This window comes from Gymnoscopelus braueri (genome assembly GCF_963280865.1).
Source record: "Gymnoscopelus braueri genome assembly, chromosome: 4".
Lineage (NCBI taxonomy): Eukaryota > Metazoa > Chordata > Actinopteri > Myctophiformes > Myctophidae > Gymnoscopelus > Gymnoscopelus braueri.
This window is the reverse complement of record NC_137605.1, coordinates 20,637,751-20,662,125: the sequence shown is the minus strand read 5'-3', so window position 1 is coordinate 20,662,125 and position 24,375 is coordinate 20,637,751. Positions and strand designations below refer to the sequence as shown.

The 24,375-nt window shown below is 40.1% G+C and overlaps 2 protein-coding genes across 3 annotated transcripts; both read right to left on the bottom strand.

The window, feature by feature from the left end:
- Nucleotides 1-891: 891 nt before the first annotated feature.
- On the bottom strand, nucleotides 892-10,241 carry zdhhc11 (zDHHC palmitoyltransferase 11). The gene is made up of 11 exons (XM_080426661.1): nucleotides 9,800-10,241; nucleotides 7,615-7,833; nucleotides 6,512-6,690; nucleotides 6,154-6,255; nucleotides 5,956-6,080; nucleotides 5,179-5,334; nucleotides 4,262-4,371; nucleotides 4,118-4,161; nucleotides 2,992-3,037; nucleotides 2,381-2,459; nucleotides 892-1,899 (listed from the first exon to the last, which is right to left on the bottom strand). The coding sequence occupies exons 1-11, from the start codon at nucleotides 9,827-9,829 to the stop codon at nucleotides 1,706-1,708; spliced, it is 1,284 nt and encodes a 427-aa protein (XP_080282787.1). The 5' UTR covers nucleotides 9,830-10,241; the 3' UTR covers nucleotides 892-1,705.
- A 1,001-nt stretch (nucleotides 10,242-11,242) lies between these two features.
- brd9 (bromodomain containing 9) lies at nucleotides 11,243-23,885 on the bottom strand. Of its 2 annotated transcripts, none has more exons than XM_080426225.1 (17): nucleotides 23,747-23,885; nucleotides 22,276-22,496; nucleotides 21,708-21,842; nucleotides 21,470-21,608; nucleotides 21,031-21,088; nucleotides 20,363-20,507; nucleotides 19,796-19,906; nucleotides 18,878-19,005; nucleotides 17,861-17,996; nucleotides 17,545-17,620; nucleotides 17,316-17,411; nucleotides 16,516-16,648; nucleotides 15,682-15,793; nucleotides 14,566-14,622; nucleotides 14,315-14,420; nucleotides 12,849-13,019; nucleotides 11,243-11,511 (listed from the first exon to the last, which is right to left on the bottom strand). In XM_080426225.1, exons 1-17 carry the CDS (start codon nucleotides 23,793-23,795, stop codon nucleotides 11,411-11,413), a joined length of 1,974 nt encoding a protein of 657 aa, XP_080282351.1. In that variant the 5' UTR covers nucleotides 23,796-23,885; the 3' UTR covers nucleotides 11,243-11,410. The 2 variants fall into 2 exon arrangements, with proteins under 2 accessions (XP_080282351.1, XP_080282352.1); XM_080426226.1 differs by having other exon boundaries at nucleotides 18,878-19,002.
- Between the last annotated feature and the right edge of the window lie 490 nt (nucleotides 23,886-24,375).

Genomic DNA, 24,375 nt, shown 5'->3' with positions numbered 1-24,375 from the left:
TCCGCGGCCAAATACATAATTTGGGGGTCCTTGACATAAAGTGTCAGAACCACTGCTCTACTCCATAGATATCATATCATGACCCATGGCATAGGCAGGAAACTGCACCAGAAGCCAAGAAACCATGGTGATACACAAATAAAAAAACATTTTTTTCCCAGGAAATTGCTGGCTGGCTTTGATCCAAGAACAGGAAGCCCGGGCCTGAGGTCATGGCAGTAGACTGAACTCTCTAGAGGTTCTGGACAGTCAGCAGGGTTTTCTCCCTGGAGTGTTCTACTTCAAGATCTGTATCTTCAAAAACAGACCCTCACAGACTTACTTTAATCACTTACACCCAACAGCATATATTTCATTGTATGTGAATAGCAAAAATAGCCTATCTACAAGATCACGTCGCAAGGTGATGCGTTGTGATCTTGTAGATTGGCTATTTTTGCAGAATGTTTGCCTATTTTCACCAAATGTTCATTATTTTTGCCAGATGATGTCTATTTACATCTATTATCATAATGCCCAGAACAGGGATGCTAGGGTTCATTTTGTTAAGTTGGTTTACCTCATTCAGAGCAGAGTTTCTATAAGGCTGGGCTTAGAAACTGATTTTGTCTGATGGCTAGTGTAAAAACCATTTGAAAGGATTATACAACCAGTGGTATGACTGAGTAAATGGACATTATGTAACTCTGATGTTCAATCCCTTACAACGAAGCTTGAAAGCCAAACTATGAATGTGTCTGGCTTGCTAAATCAAAGTAACTGACCAATTACTATGACATTTAATCATGTTGTATAATTGTCATAGTGTAATGTTATGATAGTTATGATTGCCTCAAACTGCTACAACAGCTCCACCATGTGGTCAAGCAAAGATAAAGCGGAGTGAAAATACAGATGCAGAATGTATTTTTATTATTATTTCAGTTATAATAGTTGCTGAGCAAACTCAGCATTTTCAAATCACTTATTAAAATGAATGAATAGAATATCTACAAAAAATAATGCACAGGTGGGTGCCTGGTGTCTCAGCCAGTTAGTGCACCGGCCATATTATGCTGCTTGTGAGCGTGAAGACCTGGGTCCGAATATCACCCCCATCTTGTCTCACATGTATCTCCTCTCGCTCTGCCCTTGGCCCTCTACAATGATCTATCTGAAATAAGGCATACAAATGCCAAGAATCTTTAACAATAGAAAAGAAAAAAAGAAAGGGCAGATAAATAAAATATCTGTGGCATTAAAATAAATCATATTATAAAGAAACAAATGCAAAACACATAATCCTATTCCATAGGAATTCAGATTTCATACATTGTCCAGTCCTTTGACTAAATTGAATGACTCACCACTTCAAGTGTATGAAATCAAGTCCAGGTCATCCTCAATCATAGCCTGATTCACTTAGTTGCACATCGTGTCTCACGCCGAACACATACATACAAGCTCACAGCTTGTAGATTGGCTAGGCCTATTGTGAGACATGCAACTATAAGTATAAATCAGGTGTAACAGGGATTTGAGCCAATACGGCTCAGTTTAATGCTCCATGACTCGCATTAAACCAATGCTATACAGTCTTATGTAAGTCGTCCTCAGTAATAAGAAGCAACGGGTGCTTGTGCTAATATTGCTCAGTTCAATAAAGCATTTCTCAAATAAAAACAGTTTGTGAGGGTTGGATGCCAGCAGTGGTGTCAGAGACCAGCTATGGCTGAGCTTCCGATGGGATCATTATGCAGCTTCCCAGTGGGTTCTGGACCTCGGGGACATTGTCCACAGACTTCACACTGGCCTGCTCAGCAGGCTGAACTTCCTCCTCCTCTTCCTCCTCCTCCTCCTCCTCTTCCTCGATGTTTGCTTCAGGACGCCACACTTTGCTGTCAATCATTGAAATGTCACCTTTCAGCCGTAGAGGAAACGGGGAAGGAAAACATGCTGTATATTATTACCACAGAGATATACATTTTTGCTTTGGTAAGTCAAGCTAATCTCTCTGATGTTTTTTCACTAATGCTGTTGTGTTATAGTGTTATCATTTTATTGTAGAGCACCATTAATTTGGTTTCATCATATATTGCACTGAAAACAGTTATGACAGCATTCCTCTGCTTCCTGTTCCTCATGCGTTTTGTGTTTCCAATCATGTTAGCTTACATAAACCCTTAATATGACTTTTATTAAATGTATTCATTTAGAACGGTGTTGAGACCACTACATCAACCTTTTTACTTACTTAGGCCTTTGTATTCCTTTCAGAAGAGAGGCCATTGATGAATTGTTTCCAACTACAGCACTACATCAAACTGTGTGGTCATCTTAAAATGATACAGAGGCTCTGACCAATCAGAATCAAGTATTCCCCGTGGCCGTGGTAACCCACCTGTTCTCATCTCTGTAGGAGCTTCTGTTCCGTACTGATGGCTATTTTCCTTCTCTGCTGACTTCTTAATCTTTTCCAACTAGTCAAATAAAATAGAAAAATGTCAGATCGTTATTTTCAGATGCAACATTAGATATGGAGCAGTGGTTTTCAACCTTTTTTGGATCAGGGCCCACTTGAAAATCACGAAAACGTTCATGGCTGCCGTGTTAAGTGGTCAGATGGGTGGGTTGCATGTGTTTTCAGAGCATGTCTATTTTAATGATCAACCAATTGATTGTGTTCTGGCTCGGATCAATGGAAGTAATATGATAACCTTTAAGTTCTTATTGTTATCACTATGAAAACACATTTTCGATTTTGGTTTATTTGCTGACAAAAGCTTATTCTGTAAGATTTCACTGATGCAGAAAGGCAAATAAACATCTATGTTAAAACAAAGAAAAACACATCTTCAAGGCTTTCAAGGAAAAAAACTCAGTTTTTTTTGCCAATTATTAGGGGGTACACTTGCAATACCCTCGGAGCCCACAGGTTGAGAACCACTGATATACATGTAGAGCCTTAGAACAATGTTTCTCTGGTGAGAACAGACATTACTGAACGCTCACCTCCATGCAGATGGATGGAGGTCCTTCCTCTGTAAATGTGCAGCTACTGCAAAAAAATGCAAGAGTTTCAGGTACAGAATTTTGTTAAATATGCATTTGGACATATTACATTCCCAGAATCCTTATGAAAGAATACATTACTGTGTAGAAAGACAAGAACAGGTCCTCAGTAGTGTAACCGCTGGACCAATCAGGTCCGCTGCACACTACCAGTACCTGCACTAATTTTTGAAAAGTTTTAACTGTAATTTTATGATTGAAGTCAATGGGGCTCTAGTCTCGCGTAGCCAGACAACTATTCCACAATATCCGAATTACTGTTACATAGTCTGGAACTACACCTCCCGAAAGCGGAGAACATAAGCTGTCATCTATTCGTCATTTCCGTTCACGAAAATATCTTTACATTTTATTTTAGAATTTCAATTTCTGATAAGAAGCTAGCTATATATGCTTAGATTATTTTGATTTATATTTAGGACAAAACAAAAGACGAAACGGAAGTGGGGAGGATGCGTCACATTCCGCTTCATCGCTTGATCATTTTCAGAGCTTCCGCGCTCCAGACTGTATGACGGAAGCATTTAACAAGGGAACCAGGGGACCTGGTACAGCCAGACCCCTAGTGGTTGAACTCTGAATGGCTACGTCACGCTAAGCTTGGCCAATCAAAAAGAGGGACATGTAAGCACCATACATGGACAAAAACGTTGACAAAAATGAAGAGAGGGGCCGACAAAGCCTCATGTAGGCCTGACCCCCTGGGTCTGGCAAAAATTGTGGGAGGAAACAAGTCAAGCTCATGAGACTAATGGGGCTCTGATTGGGCTGAAATCATGCCCAAATTGACAGTCATCATACGTCATCTGTCACAAGTTGTCCACATGAAGTCTGGGTCCCGAGATCCATATGATCAGATTTTTCATTCAATGCAATTAATCAAGCTCTGACAAAGACCATATGTGCATTTTTTTATACAACTGAACTCTGTTTTCAAATGCAATACTTTTTGGTTAATTTAATACCACATTTGATCATTCTCTTCTTCTTGTGTTCTATGTGAACGAGTCACCAAGTCAATTTTCTCAATCGTACACAATGTGATCCAGACACACATCAATATTACCTTGAGCTGTGTCTGGGGTCACAGTCGATGGAGGTGTCCTGCTTCTGAAAAGATTTTAAAAAACAACAACAATTCCAGTTCATATGCATGAAGTGAAGGGGTAAGAGATGTGACAGAAGGGGTCAGAGATTAGACGTGTCTGACCTGTGAGGATTTCTTATTGGCTTGTTTCTTCCCGGCTTCCATGTCTCGGTGTCTGCCTTCTTTCTGTCGCTGTTGCTTTATGAATTCAAACGTACTCATACCTTTGTAAACTGCATCAACCACGAGGAAACAAAAAGCAAACCAGGAGACTAATGACAACAAAGAATAATTAACCACTTAAAGGGGTAGTTCACCCCCAAAATAACTTTTTAGACATAGATATTTTTTTGTTTTTGTCACATTCCTAAGCCAATAATTTGATTATAATAAATGTGTCCCCATTGATTCCGGTAGGAGACACAAATGCATTTGTGTCTCCTACCGGAATCAATGGGGCTAAATTTATTATAATCAAATAATAAAGGAAGGAATGCGACAAAAACAAAAAAATATCCATGAATTCAAGGCTCCATGGGGTGAGTAATCAATAGAAAAAAAGTTATTTGGGGGGTGAACTACCCCTTTAAGCAATTTTTCAGAAATAGCTGATCTACAAGCTCACAACATATGGCGAGGCATTGTGCGCTTTTAGGTCTGTTTTTTTTCCTATATTTTCAAAGTTTTTTGAAGATTTGTGAACATTTTTGCATGACATGCCCAAAATAGGGACCAGATTGAAAGTGTAAAAACATCTTTTGGTCTACGACTCTCCGTTTCTGAGATATGAGTGTCAATTTGAATTGACACTCATTTTTAACCTTAACCTTTTCAACCCAAAAGTTAATAATCTCTTTGAAGGCAGCTAACTGATCATTCCCACCAAGTTTCATGAAACTTGAAATCCACCCAGCCCAATCAATTCAAGTTATTTTGAAAGTTGTTAAACCAACTGATATTGAACCACTGCAGTGCACTATACCCACCCATCCACTAGGTGGTGTCGTTTATGATCAAACTTTACTGTTAAAGTGACTCACAGAGGTAAAGGTGGAATCCCAGCAGGTGGCCAAGAAGCAGCAGACAGATGAAACACAGCATCATGGTTATGCAGGCTAGCACAAGGAGCCCCACTGAGCTCGTCTGTATGGGAGCTACAGGTAAGAACACGAGCCATGTGCCATTACCCAGCAGACCTATAGAAATAAGCAACACACACACACACACACACACACACACACACACACACACACACACACACACACACACACACACACACACACACACACACACACACACAGCATGGTTACAGCCTTGGGTTTTAAATGTTGGAAATAACACCAGATCAATCAGACCACATTCTGATTGGTCAAACAGGCATCCGAACTATGCAGCTAATTACAACAAAGCATGATTAGCTGTGCATGAATGGTTGCTGTGCCATTTTGTCGTGCGTGTAAAGTGGTCCTGAGCTGACACTTGTTTGTGACATGCTCTCCTGCTTCAATGGTGATTTTGTCAAGTTTGAGTGGATGATACTGGTAAGGAACAGGTAGAGAAAGATTGTAAATCATGGAAAGGGTTTGGTTTAGGAATGTTTTTTTGAATGACCTATGACCATTACACATTATACACATCCAATATGGCGCTGCGTTACACAGGCAGGGAATGGAAAATTGTGACCCTGTTAATTTGTACTTTTTTGGTCACACAAATAATCACAGTAAAGAATACCATTTAGACGAGTTCAAACCAAAGGATTATTCATGAAGCCGTACTGTACTGTATCATCAAACACAGCATATGTCGAGACTCACTGTCAAACTGTGGGGCGGTCCGTAGACTGCCAGGATCCAAGAAATGCTGAATGAACACGAACATGGTAACTATGAGAAGCATCAGCATAGCTACAGTAGCAGAGGACAATGCCACAAAGAAATACCTGAAAGGAGAGACCATTTATTCAGATGCAGAACACTGGACTCATTAGCAACATCATCCAAACTTCCTCTTACCAATAGTTCCTGCCACCGACACAGTTGTTGAGCCATTTACAATGGTGATCAAATTCAGCCACACATTTGTTGCAAGCGCCGCAGTGTTTCACTCCAGGGCCACTGCACACAAAAGATAGCATTACATCAACAATTATTATTTATTTGCAGCTTTTTGAAGGACAGTGTAATGTCTCTGGGTAAGGCATTAAAGGCAACAGCACATTTCACACACTAAGGCAATTCAAAGTGCTTTACATGTCATGAGGCATAGAAAGGCATTTAAAGACAAACAAAGAACAGAAGTAATAAAACAATAAAAGAATAAATGTCAAAGAGCAGAATTAAATTGATTGTAATTGTTTGTGTGGATACATACACTTTGACATCACACAGGTAACAGTGGAGGTCCTGGATGACGTGTGGCTGCTTCGTCCGATCATACAATGGCGTCGGACCGGAGCAGGCGTTTTTGGCTCGGACGCTGGCGTCTGCCGGATCTATAGACACTGCAGCAATATGGGTGATCATGTGCACTACAAAGGCCATCCCAGTGAGCTACACACAGCAGGGGGTCAAGGAACAAAGATTTGCTGGAATTGCTAGTAATCTTTGTTTTTACACCTACAGGCTGGGGACAGTGCCTGTCAGCGGGGGGCATTGAACCGGAGGAGTAGGACGCAGGTGTTACGTCTGCCATTTACACAGTTACTAAGGGAAGCCTACGGATAGAAATAAAAGCTTGTCTTATGTGAGGGGAGCAGAGTCCAAGTGTGAATAAATCAACTGTTCCCATTTTTAACCACTAGCCTACAGTTATGTAAACAAGTGGCTCTGGGATTGCCTTGCATTCATCACAAGACAAACAGCCCACTGATAATGGGGCCATGGTTAATGGAGAGGATCGTAATTGAGACAAAGAAGACAAAGTCATGTCTAGCGTGCCTTGAGCTTCTTTCTATTCAGAAGCTCTTGCACAACAAAGTCCTTGTCTTGGTTGGAAGGCCATCCATAGCTACAGTAAAGGACGCCCACATAGAGAGGGCTAATATTCAAAGTCACTTTCAAATCTGAAAGATGTCCAGCCTGTATTATATTAGATTGCAATAAAAGCAATGCAGCTGATTCCTCGCATCTCCCAACAAGGTTTCTTAGGCTAAATATACGTCATCGCACGGCAGTCATGCAATGCACAAATGCAAAAATTAGGCTTAATGTTAAATTCTGCTTGAGCTCTAAGATAATGGACCCACCAGTTAAGAAACACAACTAACCACTTATGCCGTGTATATACTTTGTCATATGACAAATAGAGAAAATAGCTGATCTACAAGCTCACAACACATTGCCATGAGACATGTTGTGAGCTTGTAGATCTGCTTATTTTCGCTATCACTGAACTTTTTTATTACAATTCTGAAAATATACATAATGTACAGTAGCATTAGCCAAGGTTTATGTGGTTATTAATGCAAAGGATACCGAGTAGGCGGCAAGATTCCATGGTACGGGGAGAAGAGGGGTGTAAATGCCAAAGCAAACTATGGCGAAGTAGGCATAAACCAGCCAGGCCACCACCTGGTAACCCTGAAGAGGCCACGACCAGCCGTTGATCCTGGGTGGTTTGGAGGGAACCAGCTCATTCCTACTGTTGCCAGGAGTAGGGGCTGTATGCCTCGCCCTCCGGCCAAAGCAATTCATCTACAAAAAAACATGAAAATGCACAGTGGCTAAGAGAAATCACAGGTTTGGAAGACAGTCAACCAAGAATGAACAGAGTAGTCCTTGACAAAACATCCTCATCATGGATTAATGATGTAGGGCCTAGTAGTAATAGTACTGTGGAGAGTAGGTCCGACTTAGGCTGCGAAGAAATTTGCCAGGGAAATGAGCAGAGCATGGTGACTCTGTCACCCTCTGCATATTGAGATATGATAAGGTTATTAGAAGGTGCCTCAGTCATAAGGCATCTGAGCTGTCGGTATGAAGGGTCTCTAGGGTCATGCAATACTGAATATTAATATTGTAACGTCCCAGGGTGTGCCAATTAACAGGGGAGGATGTCCCAGCATGCCTCTGGGCACAGAGCTATTTACTCACGACCCACGAAAATGGGTCTGCGACTCAAAAAAGGGTCCCGACCCAGTGTTTGGGAAACACTTGATCTAGAGTGCAGTTGGTGAGGTTGTAAGGTAGTCCTCCATTGGGACCAGCTGGCACCTTCCCTTACTGGCCCTAAGTTCGTCAGCAACGAAGACAACCAGAGGGATATGGAGAGAGAACCCCCACACTGGGCCTCCATAGCCTATATCAGGCCTGTGTAGGAAGGGCCACTACCTGGTCACCTCCTGGACTACGCATTAGTGTGTGGGTTACTGGGGACAGTGGTGTGCTAATGGACAGAGGAGGATTCCCAGACACTTAGGCCTATTGTTTGTCATTTTATGTTGGGGAAAAGTGTTATGTTAGCCTGGCTCCACCCCCTGAATCGCTAGCCTCGCAAGTGAAACGAAATGAAAATTCAGGCTGAGTGTCAGGCTAGGGTTATGTGTTATCTGTGGTTAATGTTTTATGTGCGTTTAGCCATTTATAAATGTGTATATTCGGTTCGGAATCCATAGGCTTCAGGGGTAGTTGCATTGATTGTGATGACATGGAGTTGGAATTGTAGCCGAATATGCAATCACTGACAATAAACGAAACCCTGTTTCCTGTATCAAGACAAACTTGTGATATTCCTTCCAGTGAATCTTCAAGCCACAGGTCATTTTGGATCCCTGATTGGTTAAAGAAGTTACACAAGAAGGATATTGCCTTGCATGGTTGGTAATGTTACTCAATCAAAGGTTGCAGCACTCTAATGCTGGAACATCATTTCAGTTGAATACCTGTTAGCTCATAAATTACATTTAAACCAAAATGACAAATTACCAATTGTTTCCCCACCTCACACAGCGGGTCGCCCCAATGACAACTAAAACAATAATTTCATTTTGAACACAGGCCTTTCACTCTTCCCTATAGTGGTTAAATACTGTTGCCTAGCAGGCACAGTAATAAAGCCAACATGCACTCCTGACATTTGGTTTTTGCTGTGTCCACGATTTTGCTAAACAAATATAATCCATTGGTGGAAGGACAACCAAGACACAAGAGTCAGTGTTAACAATGATATTGTTCTTTGACGTGACAATGACAGTAGCCCTAACATTTTGACTTTATTAAAACACATTTTTAGTCATTTTCCGTAGCTTGAAAGTTGCCTTAAAACTACAACACATAAAATAGAAAATATTGTGGATTTTGCCCTCGAAGAGTAGCCTTCAGTGTTTGGAAAGTAACTAAGTACATTTATTCAAATACTGTACTTAAGTACAATTTTGAGGTATTTTTTTTGCTTTACTGGAGTATTTCCAATCCAATTTTTTGTAATTTGACTTCTACTCCATTATCTCAAAGGCAAATTTTGTACTTTTACTCCGCTATAATTATTTGAAAACTTAAGTTACTTTGAAGATTTTGATTATCGCTACAACTTCAGACCTATATATATACTTTGGCAATTTGAAAATAGCAGATCTACAAGCTATTTTCTAAGTAAAGAATGTGAGTACTTTTTCCACCACTGTCTTCTACATAGGCTAATAATGTATGAAGAACAACTCACCCGTGCCATTGGATGCCGCTCGGAGAACATAAAATAGAAGACATTGGTCTATTGTTCAAAATAGAGAAGCAGGTTTCTCTAAGTTGCTTGGTTGCCCATACAGTCCATCCATACAGGTGTGTTCAATAGACAGCACTCCCATAATATCCATAAAACACAATGGCCGTCAAAGTAAATAACTCCATTAATTACTCATGTCCCTCTATGAACATGAAGCATTGAAAATTTGAAAAATTGTCAGACAGTCTTCCTTTTCCATGCCTTCTAATGACAGGGGACAGAAGAAGTTTCAGGACGCAGTTCCTTCCAACCAGTGCTATGGAAACTGATGTTAAACCAAACATTGTGACCCATCGAATTTTGTGACTCCTGACGTCGCTGTTGGTTACGCTAGAACAAAAGGTGGATTATTAGCATCTGAACCAGTTAGATCTGAACGCGTTGCAATAACTCTCTAAGCTTAGGGCGTACGTTTCCATTGGAAACACACGCCTACCATATTACAGCCAATTTATCCAATTTGCGGAAATTGCAGGTACCTTTTAAATCACAGCATTCGGTAAGTGATCAATTTCGGCGTAACACCTATACTTTGCTGAGACGCGGGCAGCGCGCATGACTATATTCTGCGTATCAGCAGAGACAGGTGACTGACTGAACCCCTTTTATGTGAGCACTACGATTTTGTCTTTCGTTTTGCTTTTACTCCACTATTTTTGGAGTAACTTTGAGAAACTTTGCATAAAAATGGTTCCCAGAGATGAGAACAAGAGGGTAATAATCATAGACGGGAAATTTGCATAATGAAACTTCTGCTTTCAAAAACAAAGGCACGCATTATTCAGCTTCCTCTGCTTTGGGTCAGAATGTCAGATGAACGTCATCTGCGGTTACCAATAAAGCAGTTAAGTGAAACTACACTACCCTATTGTATAAACCTCATATACTATGATCATTTTAAAATACAACTACAACAGGAAACAACAGCAATTGCCCTTTAGGACCAGTCTGTGTGTTGAGTCATTAGAAACTACCTGTCAATTGCTTTTCTCTGTCTGTGGTCATAAACACAATTACTATTAACAACCCTGCAGTATAAGGAAAAATGTTAACCATATTGACTGTTCTGGTGGATAACACATTCTCTAGCGGGTCTAGCAGAAACTGTATGCGATAGCCTATGTCTATATTTTATATCACCCCTTCCTTACCCAAGTCTATGACCCACCACCACTATCCTTTGTCAAACTCTGTATTAATGTACTGTAAACCTTCAGCTGAAATGCATGTGTATGTATACTGTGAAGCACTCTGCTTCCCATGTGATGTTGTGTGTATAAATCAAGTTTGACATACAGAGACAATAGTAATAATAATATCTCTTCAGAGATAAGAAATTCAGGACCTTATAGTACATAGGACATAAAGACATGGCAAATTAGATAAAAAACAAGTTGTAAACCATATTTATTTTTCAAAAGTTATTGAAGTAAACAAAAACAAAAATACAAACAATATGTACAACGTTGATCGGACAACTGACGGATTCCTGTTGTCCCAAGGACAATATTAGATCATTAATGGTGGGATTCCAAATGGCGCTCTGTGAGGTCAGCTGTTGGCTGTAGAACCCGGTTCTGGCGACTGCAGGAACTCATAGGGGTCGTGAACCATCTCAGACTGGTCGCCAACACCCAGGTGTGATGGGCTCCCTGTTGACGAAGGCCACACAAGACACTTGGTGAAAAAATACTTCAGATACTGTTGTGGTGGTAGAGTTGGGGGCAGATAAACCTGCGTTATACTTACTTGAGTATGAGTGTAGCAGATCTACAAGCACATGGTGCTTCGCAGCACAACACGTTGCAAGCTTGTAGATCTGCTTTCTTTGATGTGTGACACCGGTGCACAACTTAGTATACTGAATCAGACTTTAGGAATCTGTTGTTTGGTATTTGCCTTGAGCAGTGGTGTCTAATCATGTGTCATGGAGGGCTGAGTGTATTCAGGTTTGTATCCCAAGCATACACTGACTACACATTCAACCAGAGATGGGTGAACTATTGAGTGAAACCATCTGGCGTAGTGTTTGGTTTGGAAATGAAAACCTAAATAAACCTTCGTACACCTGTCCTCTGTTGCACATGACTGCTTTAAATGTTGTACAACCCTAAAACATCTGGAAACAAAAGACTCAATGATATTATGTACTAATGCACTGATATCAAGGCATTAGGGGAGATTCTGGCATGTTGGTACTTGGTAGTCAAATAAGTACAATTATATTAATTGTATTGTTATTCTCCTATGGCAGTGCATTATAATGGCTCATGTCTGTATCTGTCTGTGAGCAAAATTACTCACTTGGGAATGAATTGGGTGAATTTCAGTAACCTTGGTGGCAATGGTCAGTAGGCTGCCCCGAAGACACACAAGGACGAGACACTTTGCATATTAGGACTGTAACAAACCAACCTTGCGTACTATTATACAAGATGTAACAATAGAAGTCTTGAATCTTAAATGAAGAGATGACCCTAACCCAACTGGGTGAAATCGTCATGGTAAAGCACGAAGAACATAAAGGTTCATATCTCAGGAGGAATGGAGAAACGTGGCAGATTGCGTTGCAGTGCTTCTGGCACCACATCCAGTTCTATTGGCCAGAACTTCATGATGCATATGACCAGTTAATCACTTCTTCCTGGGCCCATGATAAACCTTTTTTCAAATGAGTGTGACGTTATGTGCATTTTTGTGCCCGGCCACACTCCCTGCCAAGCCCTGTTTTCACCATTAAGCATAAAACGTTAATCGGTTCCTCCAGGACGAACCTTTCCACCAAAATGTGTGCAAATACCTTCATAACCAATTTGAGATATCCTGCAGATAGACCGACATACAGATGGAGTTGAAAACTGACTACTTTACAGTGTAGATTGGGGTCCCAGAGATTTCTTTTTTTTTTACAGCAAATGGAATGGGGGTCTGTGACTAATGTATATCAAATTGGGGGTCCTTCAAATCCCAAAGGTTAAGAGTCACTGACCTAGGTGGTGCTGGTCCCTCTCGGAGGCGTTGGAGAGGGAGGAAAGGTTGGAGGAAGGTCTGGAGCCCACTCTGTCCACCTGCGCCTCCTGGAACTCCTGCAGCAACTTGTCTGCGTCATCAAAGTTCTGCTGGCCTTCGTCTTGGCCCGGCTCCTTCTTCACCGTTTTGCCTGGATAAGAACAGACAAGACACAGGGAGATAATACTGTTTACTCCAGTGGGTCTCAACTTTTAAATTTCAGGGACCCCCATAACTCAGAGTGTACACTTTCAGAGTTACAGACCTGTAAGGATCCATTTAGAAACCCCCTCAAGGAACCCTGAGGCTCCATGGACCCCACTTTGAGAACCACTGGTTTACCCATTCTTAGCTTCTTTGTAATAACATATTACGGTTTGTGTATTTTATGAGTGAGATGAAAATGATGCTTAAATGATGAATGTCTTTATTGGTAGAACACCTTGTAAAGATTTTATTGACAGATATTTAAAGTATGATGATATAATGACTTATTATAAATTATGAATAACAAATTGAATCATCCACATTAGCTGTAGTATACAACCCTCGTAGACGTATTTATGATTCTGACGTTTTCAATCTACGAGAGTTGTAGGGTGCACTTCCTATAGTGCTTTGGACTTTCTGCACTATGCCCCGTAGACACTCCAAACATTGTACAAAATGAAAATAAAGGTGCTTACCGCCGAGCCCCAAATGTTAACTACTTCTACGGGGTAGTAGTGTAATGTAATAATCCATATCTTTCAATAAAGAAGTGTTTTAATGCCGTCTGTGGCCGATTCTGTCGGAAGTTCCCAATGGGCGTTAGTGACGGGAAGTGAGGGGGCGCATCCGGTGAAAACCGGAATTACACTAAATGTAAACAGGAAGTAAACGAGGGTGAAAAAATGGCGTTCGGCCACAGACGGCATTAAAACACTTCTTTGTTTAAATATATGGATTATTACATTAAACTAATACCCCGTAGAAGTAGTTAACATTTGGGGCTCGGCGGTAAGCACCTTTATTTTCATTTTGTACAATGTTTGGAGTGTCTACGGGGCATAGTGCAGAAAGTCCAAAGCACTATAGGAAGTGCACCCTACAACTCTCGTAGATTGAAAACGTCAGAATCATAAATACGTCTACGAGGGTTGTATACTACAGCTACATCCACATAGTGATGCTACAATGTGGATCTAAGACTTGGATCAGACCGATGTAAGACGTGGATCTATGACCAGCAAGGATTGTCACCCAATGTGTTCAGAATTTAAATGTCTAGAGATGTATGTATACAAAGTATGATGGTTATAGCAATATGCTATTTTCGGCGAAGAGATTTAGCATAGACCTAGCATAGACCCCAGGGAACTCCAGTCAACAAAGTATAAGGTTTAAGTGGTTTATATTATATATAAAATGAAAAAAATACTAATAATGTTGAGAGAGGATTGTCACCTAATGCGTTGAGCATGGAAATGTCCAGAGACATATCGGGGTAGTTCTTCATGGACATGAAGTCCAGCACGGAGCCAGTCTCGCCCAGACCGCTGCCATCTGCCATCTGACCAAAGAAATACACACAATATTCACACAATCTTTTACCCATTATGATTAACCATTTTCTATTAGTTATGAATGGTACACAATGGTGTATTCTTTAAACCTTGTTTATTTCTAAGTGTACTATTCCAGAATCTACAGCATACCTGCATGTCACAAATGTTGGCCTTGGTTTCATCAGATTTCAGCACCATATTTCTTGCCTGAAATAAAATAAGCATCATTCGAAAATGATATGATTTTAGGACCAGTGTAAAAGAATATCTTACACATACCATGAATGCAGTGGTGGAAAAAGTACTCAAATTCTTTACTTAAGTAAAAGTACCAATACTGCAATATAAAAATACTCTGTTACAAGTAAAAGTCCAGAATTCTTTACTTGAGTAAAAGTACAAAAGTATTGGCATCAAAATGTACTTAAAGTATCAAAAGTAAGAGTACTAAATATTTGAAAATAGCAGATCTACAAGCTCACAACGCGTCGCGCTGCGACGCGTTGTGAGCTTGTAGATCGGCTATTTTCAAATAGACTATGTATAAAATAGGGCTAAAGTGGTTAATGTATGTTTTATAATGTAATAATTTATATCTGAAAAGTAACTAGTAACTAAAGTTTTCGAATAATTGTAGTGGAGTAAAAGTACAATATTTGCCTCTGAGATGTAGTGGAGTAGAAGTAAAAGTATTGGAAATTGGAAATACTCAAGTAAAGTACAAATACCTCAAAATTTTACTTAAGTACAGTACTTAAGTAAATGTACTTAGTTACTTTACACCACTGCATGAATGTAATAAATAACAGTGATTATATAACAGTGTTCTCCTTTTTTCTTATTAATAGCGTTTTATTGTGGTACACAATGGGATACAAATACAGAAACAAAGATGCCACTGCATCAGACATTAGAATGAATGAGTTGACTTAGTAGTGACAATCTTATTGAACTGTGTGTAATGCGAGTGGCCAACACAGTCAACTTCCGTTTTCGCTCAGACTTATTTATGTATGGACTACACAGTGATTGATTGCGACTATAAATACCTGTCTCACAAGTCCATCTCAATACGCTTCGCTCAACTAAGGACTGAGGACAATCTCTTGGCTTTCATTGTTAACTTAAAACTCGGTGGAAACAGTTAGAGTTCGTATTGGGGCGGTGACATGATTAGTTTCCAAAGCGGTGGGTGTAAGCTTTGTTAGCGGACGTATCGGTAGGCGGAGATCTCCGATCGTCTGGCATCGTCAGAGTAGTAATTACCTGTCTGATGTGATTGAGAGCTTTGGTGTGGTCGTCTGCGGTCATCTTATCCAGTAGTCCATCCACCAGCTGCTTGGTAACACTTCCACAGCCCTTGACAAACTCCTGTATACTGAAGAGTTGAGGGAACTGATGTCAAACTGAGGCTGCAAGGCGCCGTCAACAAGAATAATTATCATCGTCGCGGTCGGGTGGAAACCTTGTATGTCCAAAACCGTTACTTTTTAGGAAATGAGAAAAATAACCTGTGTTCCAATTATTTCATCAAATCTCTTGTTAATACTTTTCATTGGTTAAATATTTATAAAACCCAGACAACTTAACCATTTTCAACCTTGAATCCCTAATATCTATATAAAACTTCTAACGCTTTTCAATATAAAAACAAATCAGATCTACAAGCTCACTGTGAGCCTGTAAAGCGGGTATTTTCGCTACTTTCCTGTGACGCTGTCATACGATGAAGAAGGAAATAGGGAACTAATTAATGAAACAACACAAAAATATGAAATATGGAGATACCAGGCTTCTGCCCGACCGCGATGTCATATTACAACCCAAAATATTGTGATGGAGATGTACTACAATAATTGCATGCAACTTGATTTGTAGGCCTGATATTCTACACCAGACCACAATACTTTTTAGGAGCTCTGAAATGTTTCGACATCTATTAAAATCCCAACCTTTTGCAATACGGATATAGTATAATTACTGTATAAACAGTTGAGCTTTCAAATATTGTACAACCCTGTGACAAACTGAAATAAAATTACATTCGTATTGTTGAAGCAGCAGTTTTCTTCAATGGAAATAGTGCGTCCTAGGTCCTACCTGAGCGCACACTGCACGCCTGTGTCATCTCCGTAAGAATTATACAACATGTCCATCTCATCAGGCAACAGGTCTGGGAAGATGGAGTTCTTCTGAAGGCTCTGGGTGTTGTAGGCATTGCTCAGGAACGTCACTGCATTAAGAAGAGCAATGTTAGAGAAATCCATAACAAATGCCTAATACATTTTAAACTACTAGGCCTATTTGGGTCCATGCATGTTGGGAACGATGCAAGTCGTTCTATTACTGGCTATGCAGCACAAATGTTATGCAAAGCTCGATGGGTCGGGTTAGCCTATCAGGGACTTTATACTTGGTCCGTCCGAATTGCCATTTGGCTCTGCACACCTCAGGTTTAAATGACATCTTTGTCATATTCTGATTTAGCTCAAACCAAGATAATAATATAACCAAGAAACAATATTGAGAACAATCATTGTCAAGAGACAATTGGGATAGAATTTAAACCCACTTGGCTCACTCCATTTATCATGATTACCAAGGAAGCCAATGGAATCCTTTCCTGTTCAGTAAGTATGAAATTCACCTAGCAGGCACAAATTTGCTTGATATAGGTAATTCAACACTGAACATAATTGCGAGGTTGTTGTGTTTATCATGCATATGATAATGCGCAGACTGGTTTTTAAAGTCTAGCTGAAAATAATCCCTGGAGAAAATATTAGTTTATGGATGAAATTCAAACATCGATCACTCAATTATTTAGGTATAAATATGGTCCATTAAGACCAGAAAGGCTTTTGCCAAGAGTTAACAAAATGTGCATTTTATTCATATACCCTTGTGCCTTCTGTCGTCTTTGAAACCCAAGGTGGTTAATCCAGGCAACAGCTTATTAGACAATGAATTCAGGTCAACAGTGTGGGTCTCCTCTTCTGCAAAACATGGGAGGAAAAATACAGTTATTCCAAGACACGGTTATAGGTACTATAGCCATTTATATACTGTATGTAGTGGAGTTCCTAGAGAATGCACTGCTTGACAAACAGGAAAAAGGAAATCCCAAACCTTCTGCTTCAGGATCAAGCTGATTTACAACAGTATACACCAGAGCACCATCTGTTCCTTTACGAAGGTAACCCATCTGGAAACACAGGAACAGACATGGCATCTAGTCATCATCAACTTAATGAAATAAAGTAGTAAAACTTTGGTCAAATGGACAAGCTCTGTATTAGGGCCTACTTGTATTTAAAGTTAAAAAGTAGCATTAGTAGCATATAAATGAAGACATATTTGTACAGATTGAAAGCAACTTTGTGCTTCTGTATACATTCTTTAGGTATACTGTATTTACAAGTTTGTGATGTGTAAAGTGAACAACCTTGGAGCTGGGCATGCATCGGTTGATTCGATCTCGGGCTTCATCTGCTGCGTGTTCCACCAGAGCCAGAACGTGCTCCTCTGCTGTGCTGTCTGTCAGACTGCAGGCATTTCCCTCTGGTTCATACTGTAGGTAGCTAAAACAGACAAACATGATTGGACCATATTTTGCAACTTAAGCCCTATTTTATACTTTGTTGTACAATGGTGTCACACAGCAAACCTCCCAACCTAAACCTACCTACGTTTCGGATAATCGAGAGAGATTATCAGGCAAAATTATCCTCTAGTGTGAGCGGTTCAAAGATCCAATTTGCTCACAGGACGATCATTTTCAAACATGTTTGACATTTATTTGGATGATCACTATTGTCTGAGTGGAATGACACGGTGGGAGTTGTGCGCGAAAGACAGTCAAGGAAACAGATGTGAAGTGAATGAGTGGATTTTTGGCACAGTGACTGGTCCAAACAACCTCTGGTGCATTGGACAGCTGAGGCTTGTAGATATGTGGCAAAAACACTGTCTATAAAGTGTATTCTCAGACATATCACAATCGTTCATCACCACTGCAAGTTTAACCGTCTCTGTTTGTTGTTTACTTCTGCTACTCAGCTACTGCATGTGATCACATGAGGAAATAACGTGAGGCGCTGCGTTCGGGCAAGCCCCATAATCTTAATAGAATCTTGTAGTGCCCATTATTTAAAAATCTTGTAGTGTGTGCATGTTTACGATAATCTTATTAGAGAATCTTATAAGATTCCCTTTCATTTTATAAGATTATCTAATCCTGTAGTGTGTGATCCTACCAGATTTCCAAATCGTTTGAGATTTTAAAAGTTTTGTAATCTGAGCCCAGCTTTAATTGTTTTCTTGGCACTCTTTTCAATTGACTGCGTACCCTGGCGGTGGTTGACTAGAGTTAATACGGTTTACTCTTATGTTGCACTTTGTAAGTCGCTCTGGATGAGTGTGTGCTAAATGCATACATTGTAAATTGTAATGTTTGGCATACCTGATGACTTCCTTTATGTCTTTGACTGGCTGCTTTTTGGACTTCTTGGCCGACTCCACAGGGATGGGGATGATCTCCGGAGGAGGGATTTCCGGCACAATGTCATCCTCTCCCAAAATGACCGCCTGCTGAGAGAAATCCATGTCCTGCATAAAAGACATGCTTCGCTTCAGAGCTATCAGCCGCTCCTGCGAACAGAGCAGAGATAAGACAGCCACAGGCCACGCTTTCACTTCATCTGCATAACTGGCGATAAGAGTGACTGGATGGCCAGTGGAATGGAAACGAAAAGGACGGCGGAGTCGATGATTATGATAATAATGAGAATGATGATACTCAACGGGAGAACATTTAGTTAGCCTATTATTCATTATAGCAGTCTGTATGCGTGCACACACTTGTTCAGTGAGTGTATGTTAGATCAAGGACGGGGGTCACGTGACTTGGTCAAGACTATTTTGGGGATCGCCAGCCAAAAAGGTTGAGAACCATTGATTTAGTTCAAAGCAAAGAACTTGCCACTGACATATGGATCCATCTTTATTTTCACTTAGAGAGTAGTGAAAACAGTGCTTAATATGAATATGTGTCACACAGCTTTTTCTAAATAAATGTTCCTCTCTGTGCAAGTATAGGGTTCACAAGATTTGGAGGAGGAATGCCTCAGAGTTCGCCGTCCTCACCTTCCACTGTCTTCCCACCCTTGAACATGTGCCTGGTGCTCAAAAGGATTCAAATCCCTTGTCTCCTCTGTGGTGGGCAGGGACTTTTTCCCTGCGCCACCTGAACAACCCCCCTCTGTTTTATTTTTGCATGCCGATAATTAATTAATACATTTTATCTTCATGTGACGCATAAGTCAAACTCCGTTCTCTAGGATTAAAGAAATGTCCCTCTCATCTTATATGACCACATTACTTTGCTCATCATTTTGAAGCCGGTGTGGAGAAGTTTCTTGGCTGCCTTGTAGTAGACGGTCTCTGGTCGGTTGTAAACCATGGCGTTGTCACACATAAGCTTAAAGTCGCCCTGGAGGAAGAAAAACATGTGTCAGCATTTCACTGGTTCAAATGTAGAGGGTGAACGCAGTTTGCATGCACTTTTCCAGCTGATAATGGCAATAATTAGAGGTGTAAAATGCATTGATGCAACATGATGCACCGACCTTAAGGTGGCGATACAATTTAACCAATTTGGAATGTCAGAATCAATTTTAATTGATTATTGTTTGTGGCACTTATTGAAAATAAATGTGCTGAGAACATTTTCCAAAAATGTATTGAAATTTCAGGTTTCATGATGCATTGAATAGTTTAGTATTTTTTTTAGTATTTAGCATTCTAATTATTAAAGGGGCAACACAAATTGCTCTCTACATCACTATGACAGGCAGTGCAAAAACATTTTCATCACCCTAAGTTCCAATCGCTACGGTGTGTATGTGGCAAAGAGTTTAAATTCCGACAAACAACTGCTCATTTTAACCTTGAATTCTGTAATAGTGTTGTACTCGTCGGTAGCAATCTTATCCTTTATGGTACCGAAGTCCATTGGGTGTTTGATGATCATGGAGTATCCAGGAGCAATGGCATCGGTCACTGGGAATGCGAAAAATCCATGTGGGTCTTTCCTGAGAAGACCAGAGAAAATGCTTCAGTACAGCAGCGGTCATTTTTACAAGATACTGTATATGCGGTTTTAACTTCGACAACTCCATTTAGAATTTAGTAATAATGAGGAGAATTTTTGAGGGGGAAATAAATTGGTTGTTCAACATTAGCATATCTTTTCACCAACAATTTTTCTTCGACGTTTTTTCCCCCCCGTTCTTCACTCATATTATGGTCACACCAAAACTGTAAGGGATTTAATCTAAGTTAATGTTACCGACAGTGATTGTAATTGGTCATTCATTATGCATGCAGCATGTAAGACTAGTAACCAAGAAGTCATTCAAATCTGACAAAATCATTTTAATAAATCAGATGGACTAGACCATTTACCTTTAAGATAAGTCATGCAAAATGTGAACCTTGCTAGTTAAAAAAGTTCTCTCAAGTATTAAAAGAGCCCCAGTTGAGTTGACACTGTGACATGTGCCAAATCAGATTCCTTGTATGAACATCATACTTGGCAATAATGTTTCTACACACCTCTGTAGCTGGCGCAGGAAGTGTTCTAGGAGCTGCTGGCGAGGAGTGCACTCACTCTCTACATTAAGACACACACAAACATATTGGTGCAAAGTCACATTTAGCACAGAAACATTAACCACTTGCAATCTGGCATCCTGGTATGTTCAGCAATAGCGAAAAACAATATCAAAGCCAATTTACAAGCTCACAATGTGATGCCAGCTTGTATGACATCATTGTATGACAAAATATAAGTGGTTACGTTCTGGGAAAACTTTCACCTTTGACTTACACTAAGATCAAATTTTGCACCAGTAGAAGGGCTTTCTCAGAATAAGCCTTTAACAGTCCCTGGGTGTAAATTATTTTGTCACAGCAGTCAACAGCAGCAGGACACGTAAATAAGTAGATCACAAAAGGACTTGCATCACAACATGATCCATACACGTGGCCGTACCTTGTTGCGTCCTGCATGATCGGACAGGTCTGTCTCCCTGCGGATCCTCCACCTCCAGCTTCACATTAGGGTGAAAGTCCTCTATTTCTGCCTCCATGATCTCAAACTTAATCTCTTTCTTCCTCTTCTTCTCCTCGGGCTGAAGATAGAAATCCACAAATGTTCAAATGAGTTCATTATTGTTCATTGTTTAAAATGATCAGCATGACCTTACTGGGAGAGGTTCTTGTTTTCTCACCTCTATTTTTGCAATACTATGGCTCTTAGGCACCGTGACTGTGAAGGGTTCAACTGGCCCAGCAGCACCACTGCCAGCTGCAACGGCCGCCTCAGATTCATTCTGCTCTCGCTCTCTCTTCTTCCTCTTCTCCTCCTGTGAGATGAAGACCCATATGTTTTAGCTAATAACACAGCACACACTAGCTGGAGCTCTAATTCAATGTCATTTTTATTACGCTGCCACCTCCTGGTACGCTGTATTATCACAACAAACTACAAACTAAAACATTCCATCCATCCATGCACACATCTTGAGCTTGCACATTTAAAAAAAAAAGAAGGTCAAACCCACCTTTATAATAAGATGTTACTCACTTCCAAATTGTTAAAAGGTATGGTACAAAAATACTTAATTATTAATATTTCTTGAGGTTTATTAAGTGATATATTAGAGGGCCACAATGGAATAAGCTCTTTGGCTTTATAGTGTTTTCCTCCTCAGTAATCTTTAATGTATGTAATGACTGCAGTGCAGTGTTTAAAAAAAAAAAATCAAATAATGTATTCATTCACAACGGTGAACTTACCTTCTTCCGTCTTCTCTCGTCATCGTCAACGTGTTTGTCTTTGTCCTTTTCTGACTTTTTCTTCTTCTTCTTCTTTTTGTCTTTGTGGCGCTCTCGTTCGTGGTCTGACCTGTCGTCGTAGTAACTGGAGTCGTGTCCAGAACCGGAGAGCTCTGTCACCTCACTTCCTCCCACTTTGAGCACAAGCTTTAATGGTTTCTCCGAAGGCTTGTCTTCATAGTCTGTGAACATATAAGTGAAAATTACATTTCTGTTTCTGTTTTTAGACTTTTTAAACAAAAAATGGGTAGATCTGGGCAGATATGACAAATAACTTACATATTGTCACTGTTGGGCAGAAACCTCTTATCTCCATATTCGATCTTTTTGTGTTTTTTCTTAAATTAAAGCCCAACTTGATCATACAACATCATCACACAAAAGCGTCAAAAGAAGCAGAATTTGAATTCTGAAGAGTAACAGTTTTGGACATATGATGTGTCCACCCGACAGAGACGATATACAAAGATATGACTGACGGTACCAATAATCCAAATAAATAATGTACTATGGCCAAAATAGGCCATATTTATGCCATACTTAAAAAACCTACAAAAAAACAATGGTGTACATAGCCTATCTACAAGCTCACAATGTATCGCATCATGACATGTTGTGAGCTTGTAGATCTGCTATGTACACTATTTTTGAAAAGTATTGAAAATGCATTTTTTTTCAACATGGAAACCATTCTGACGATTGCAATTATCTCAAATAATTATGATGTGATAATTGTGACAGGAGGGTGAGGAGGCCTACTTTATGAATACTGTGTCACTGTGTGGGAGGTGACAGAGTGTTATGTGTGTGTGTGTGTGTGTGTGTGTGTGTGTGTGTGTGTGTGTGTGTGTGTGTGTGTGTGTGTGTATGGTGCAGTTACATACAGAATATGAAATTAAGTGTATGGCACGAGTGGCTGATATATGACGTAACACAATCAGAGCAATAGTCTAGCAGTGATGATGATCTAATTCAGAATCAGAATCTTTATTTGACAAGTATGTACACAAGGAATTAAGCATGCTGTGTTGTTGAAATAAATAGGAAAGCAAGAGCACACACACACACACACAAATTGCACAGTAGAACACAGCACATTTGAAATGACACTGCCTAATAACAATTAGGCATAAATATAATGAATGAGTACTTAGTTCAGTCAATCAAGTGCACTGTGCACACTAAATACTGCTGCATGATATCAACCTAAGAAATGTGTGTTTTCAGTGATTAAGCTTATATTATAACCCGTAGTACGAGCTCATACAAAACAGATCTACAAGCTATAACTTTTGCACATAGATCTGTTCTTTTAACGATGAATAAAACTAAGTATTAGCTGCTACGGCTAACGAACGGCTAACGACAACAAAAACAACATGGAACCAAGCAGGGGCTCGTCGTTGTCCGCGTGCACGTGTAGCTACTGTACCATCAACTGTTCTCCACTCCGGTTTGTGTTTCTTATGTTTCTTCCCCATGTCTCCGCGATAACAATCACTAAATACGGCTACTTATTGTTACTATTGTTTACTACAAGCGTAGTAACAACCGGACCGCCATTAGCCGGAAACGATGACCCTTTAACAACAATGATGTTCTTCTAACCTCGCCTGGTTTCTGTTTGCAGTGCTCAGACTAGATCCGGTTTAAAGCCCGCCTACCGTATCCGGTAGTTTCCACACTCAATGAAATGCATGCATATATACCATATACCCGTTCTACACCGGATATGAAAACTCCAAAGCAAAATGATCCCTCGAGCCAGTGTTGCCAAGTCTGCTTACTATAAGCTGAATTGGGCTTGCTTCCGAATATAACGCTGTTTAAACCAGTGGGTCTCAAACTATTTAATGTCAAGGCCTAGCCATGGAAGACCCCCCAAATTAATATTTATGTGTCTGCAGATGGTAGACCCACATCCAAAAATATTTTGGATCAATGTTTTGTGTATAAAATGTTTCAAAAACATCAAATTTAAAAAAAAAAATCAATCGCCCTTTTAGCCTTGTTTTCGTAGACCTGACCGCTTGTTTCTCTTGGAAAATCTGGCAACACCGA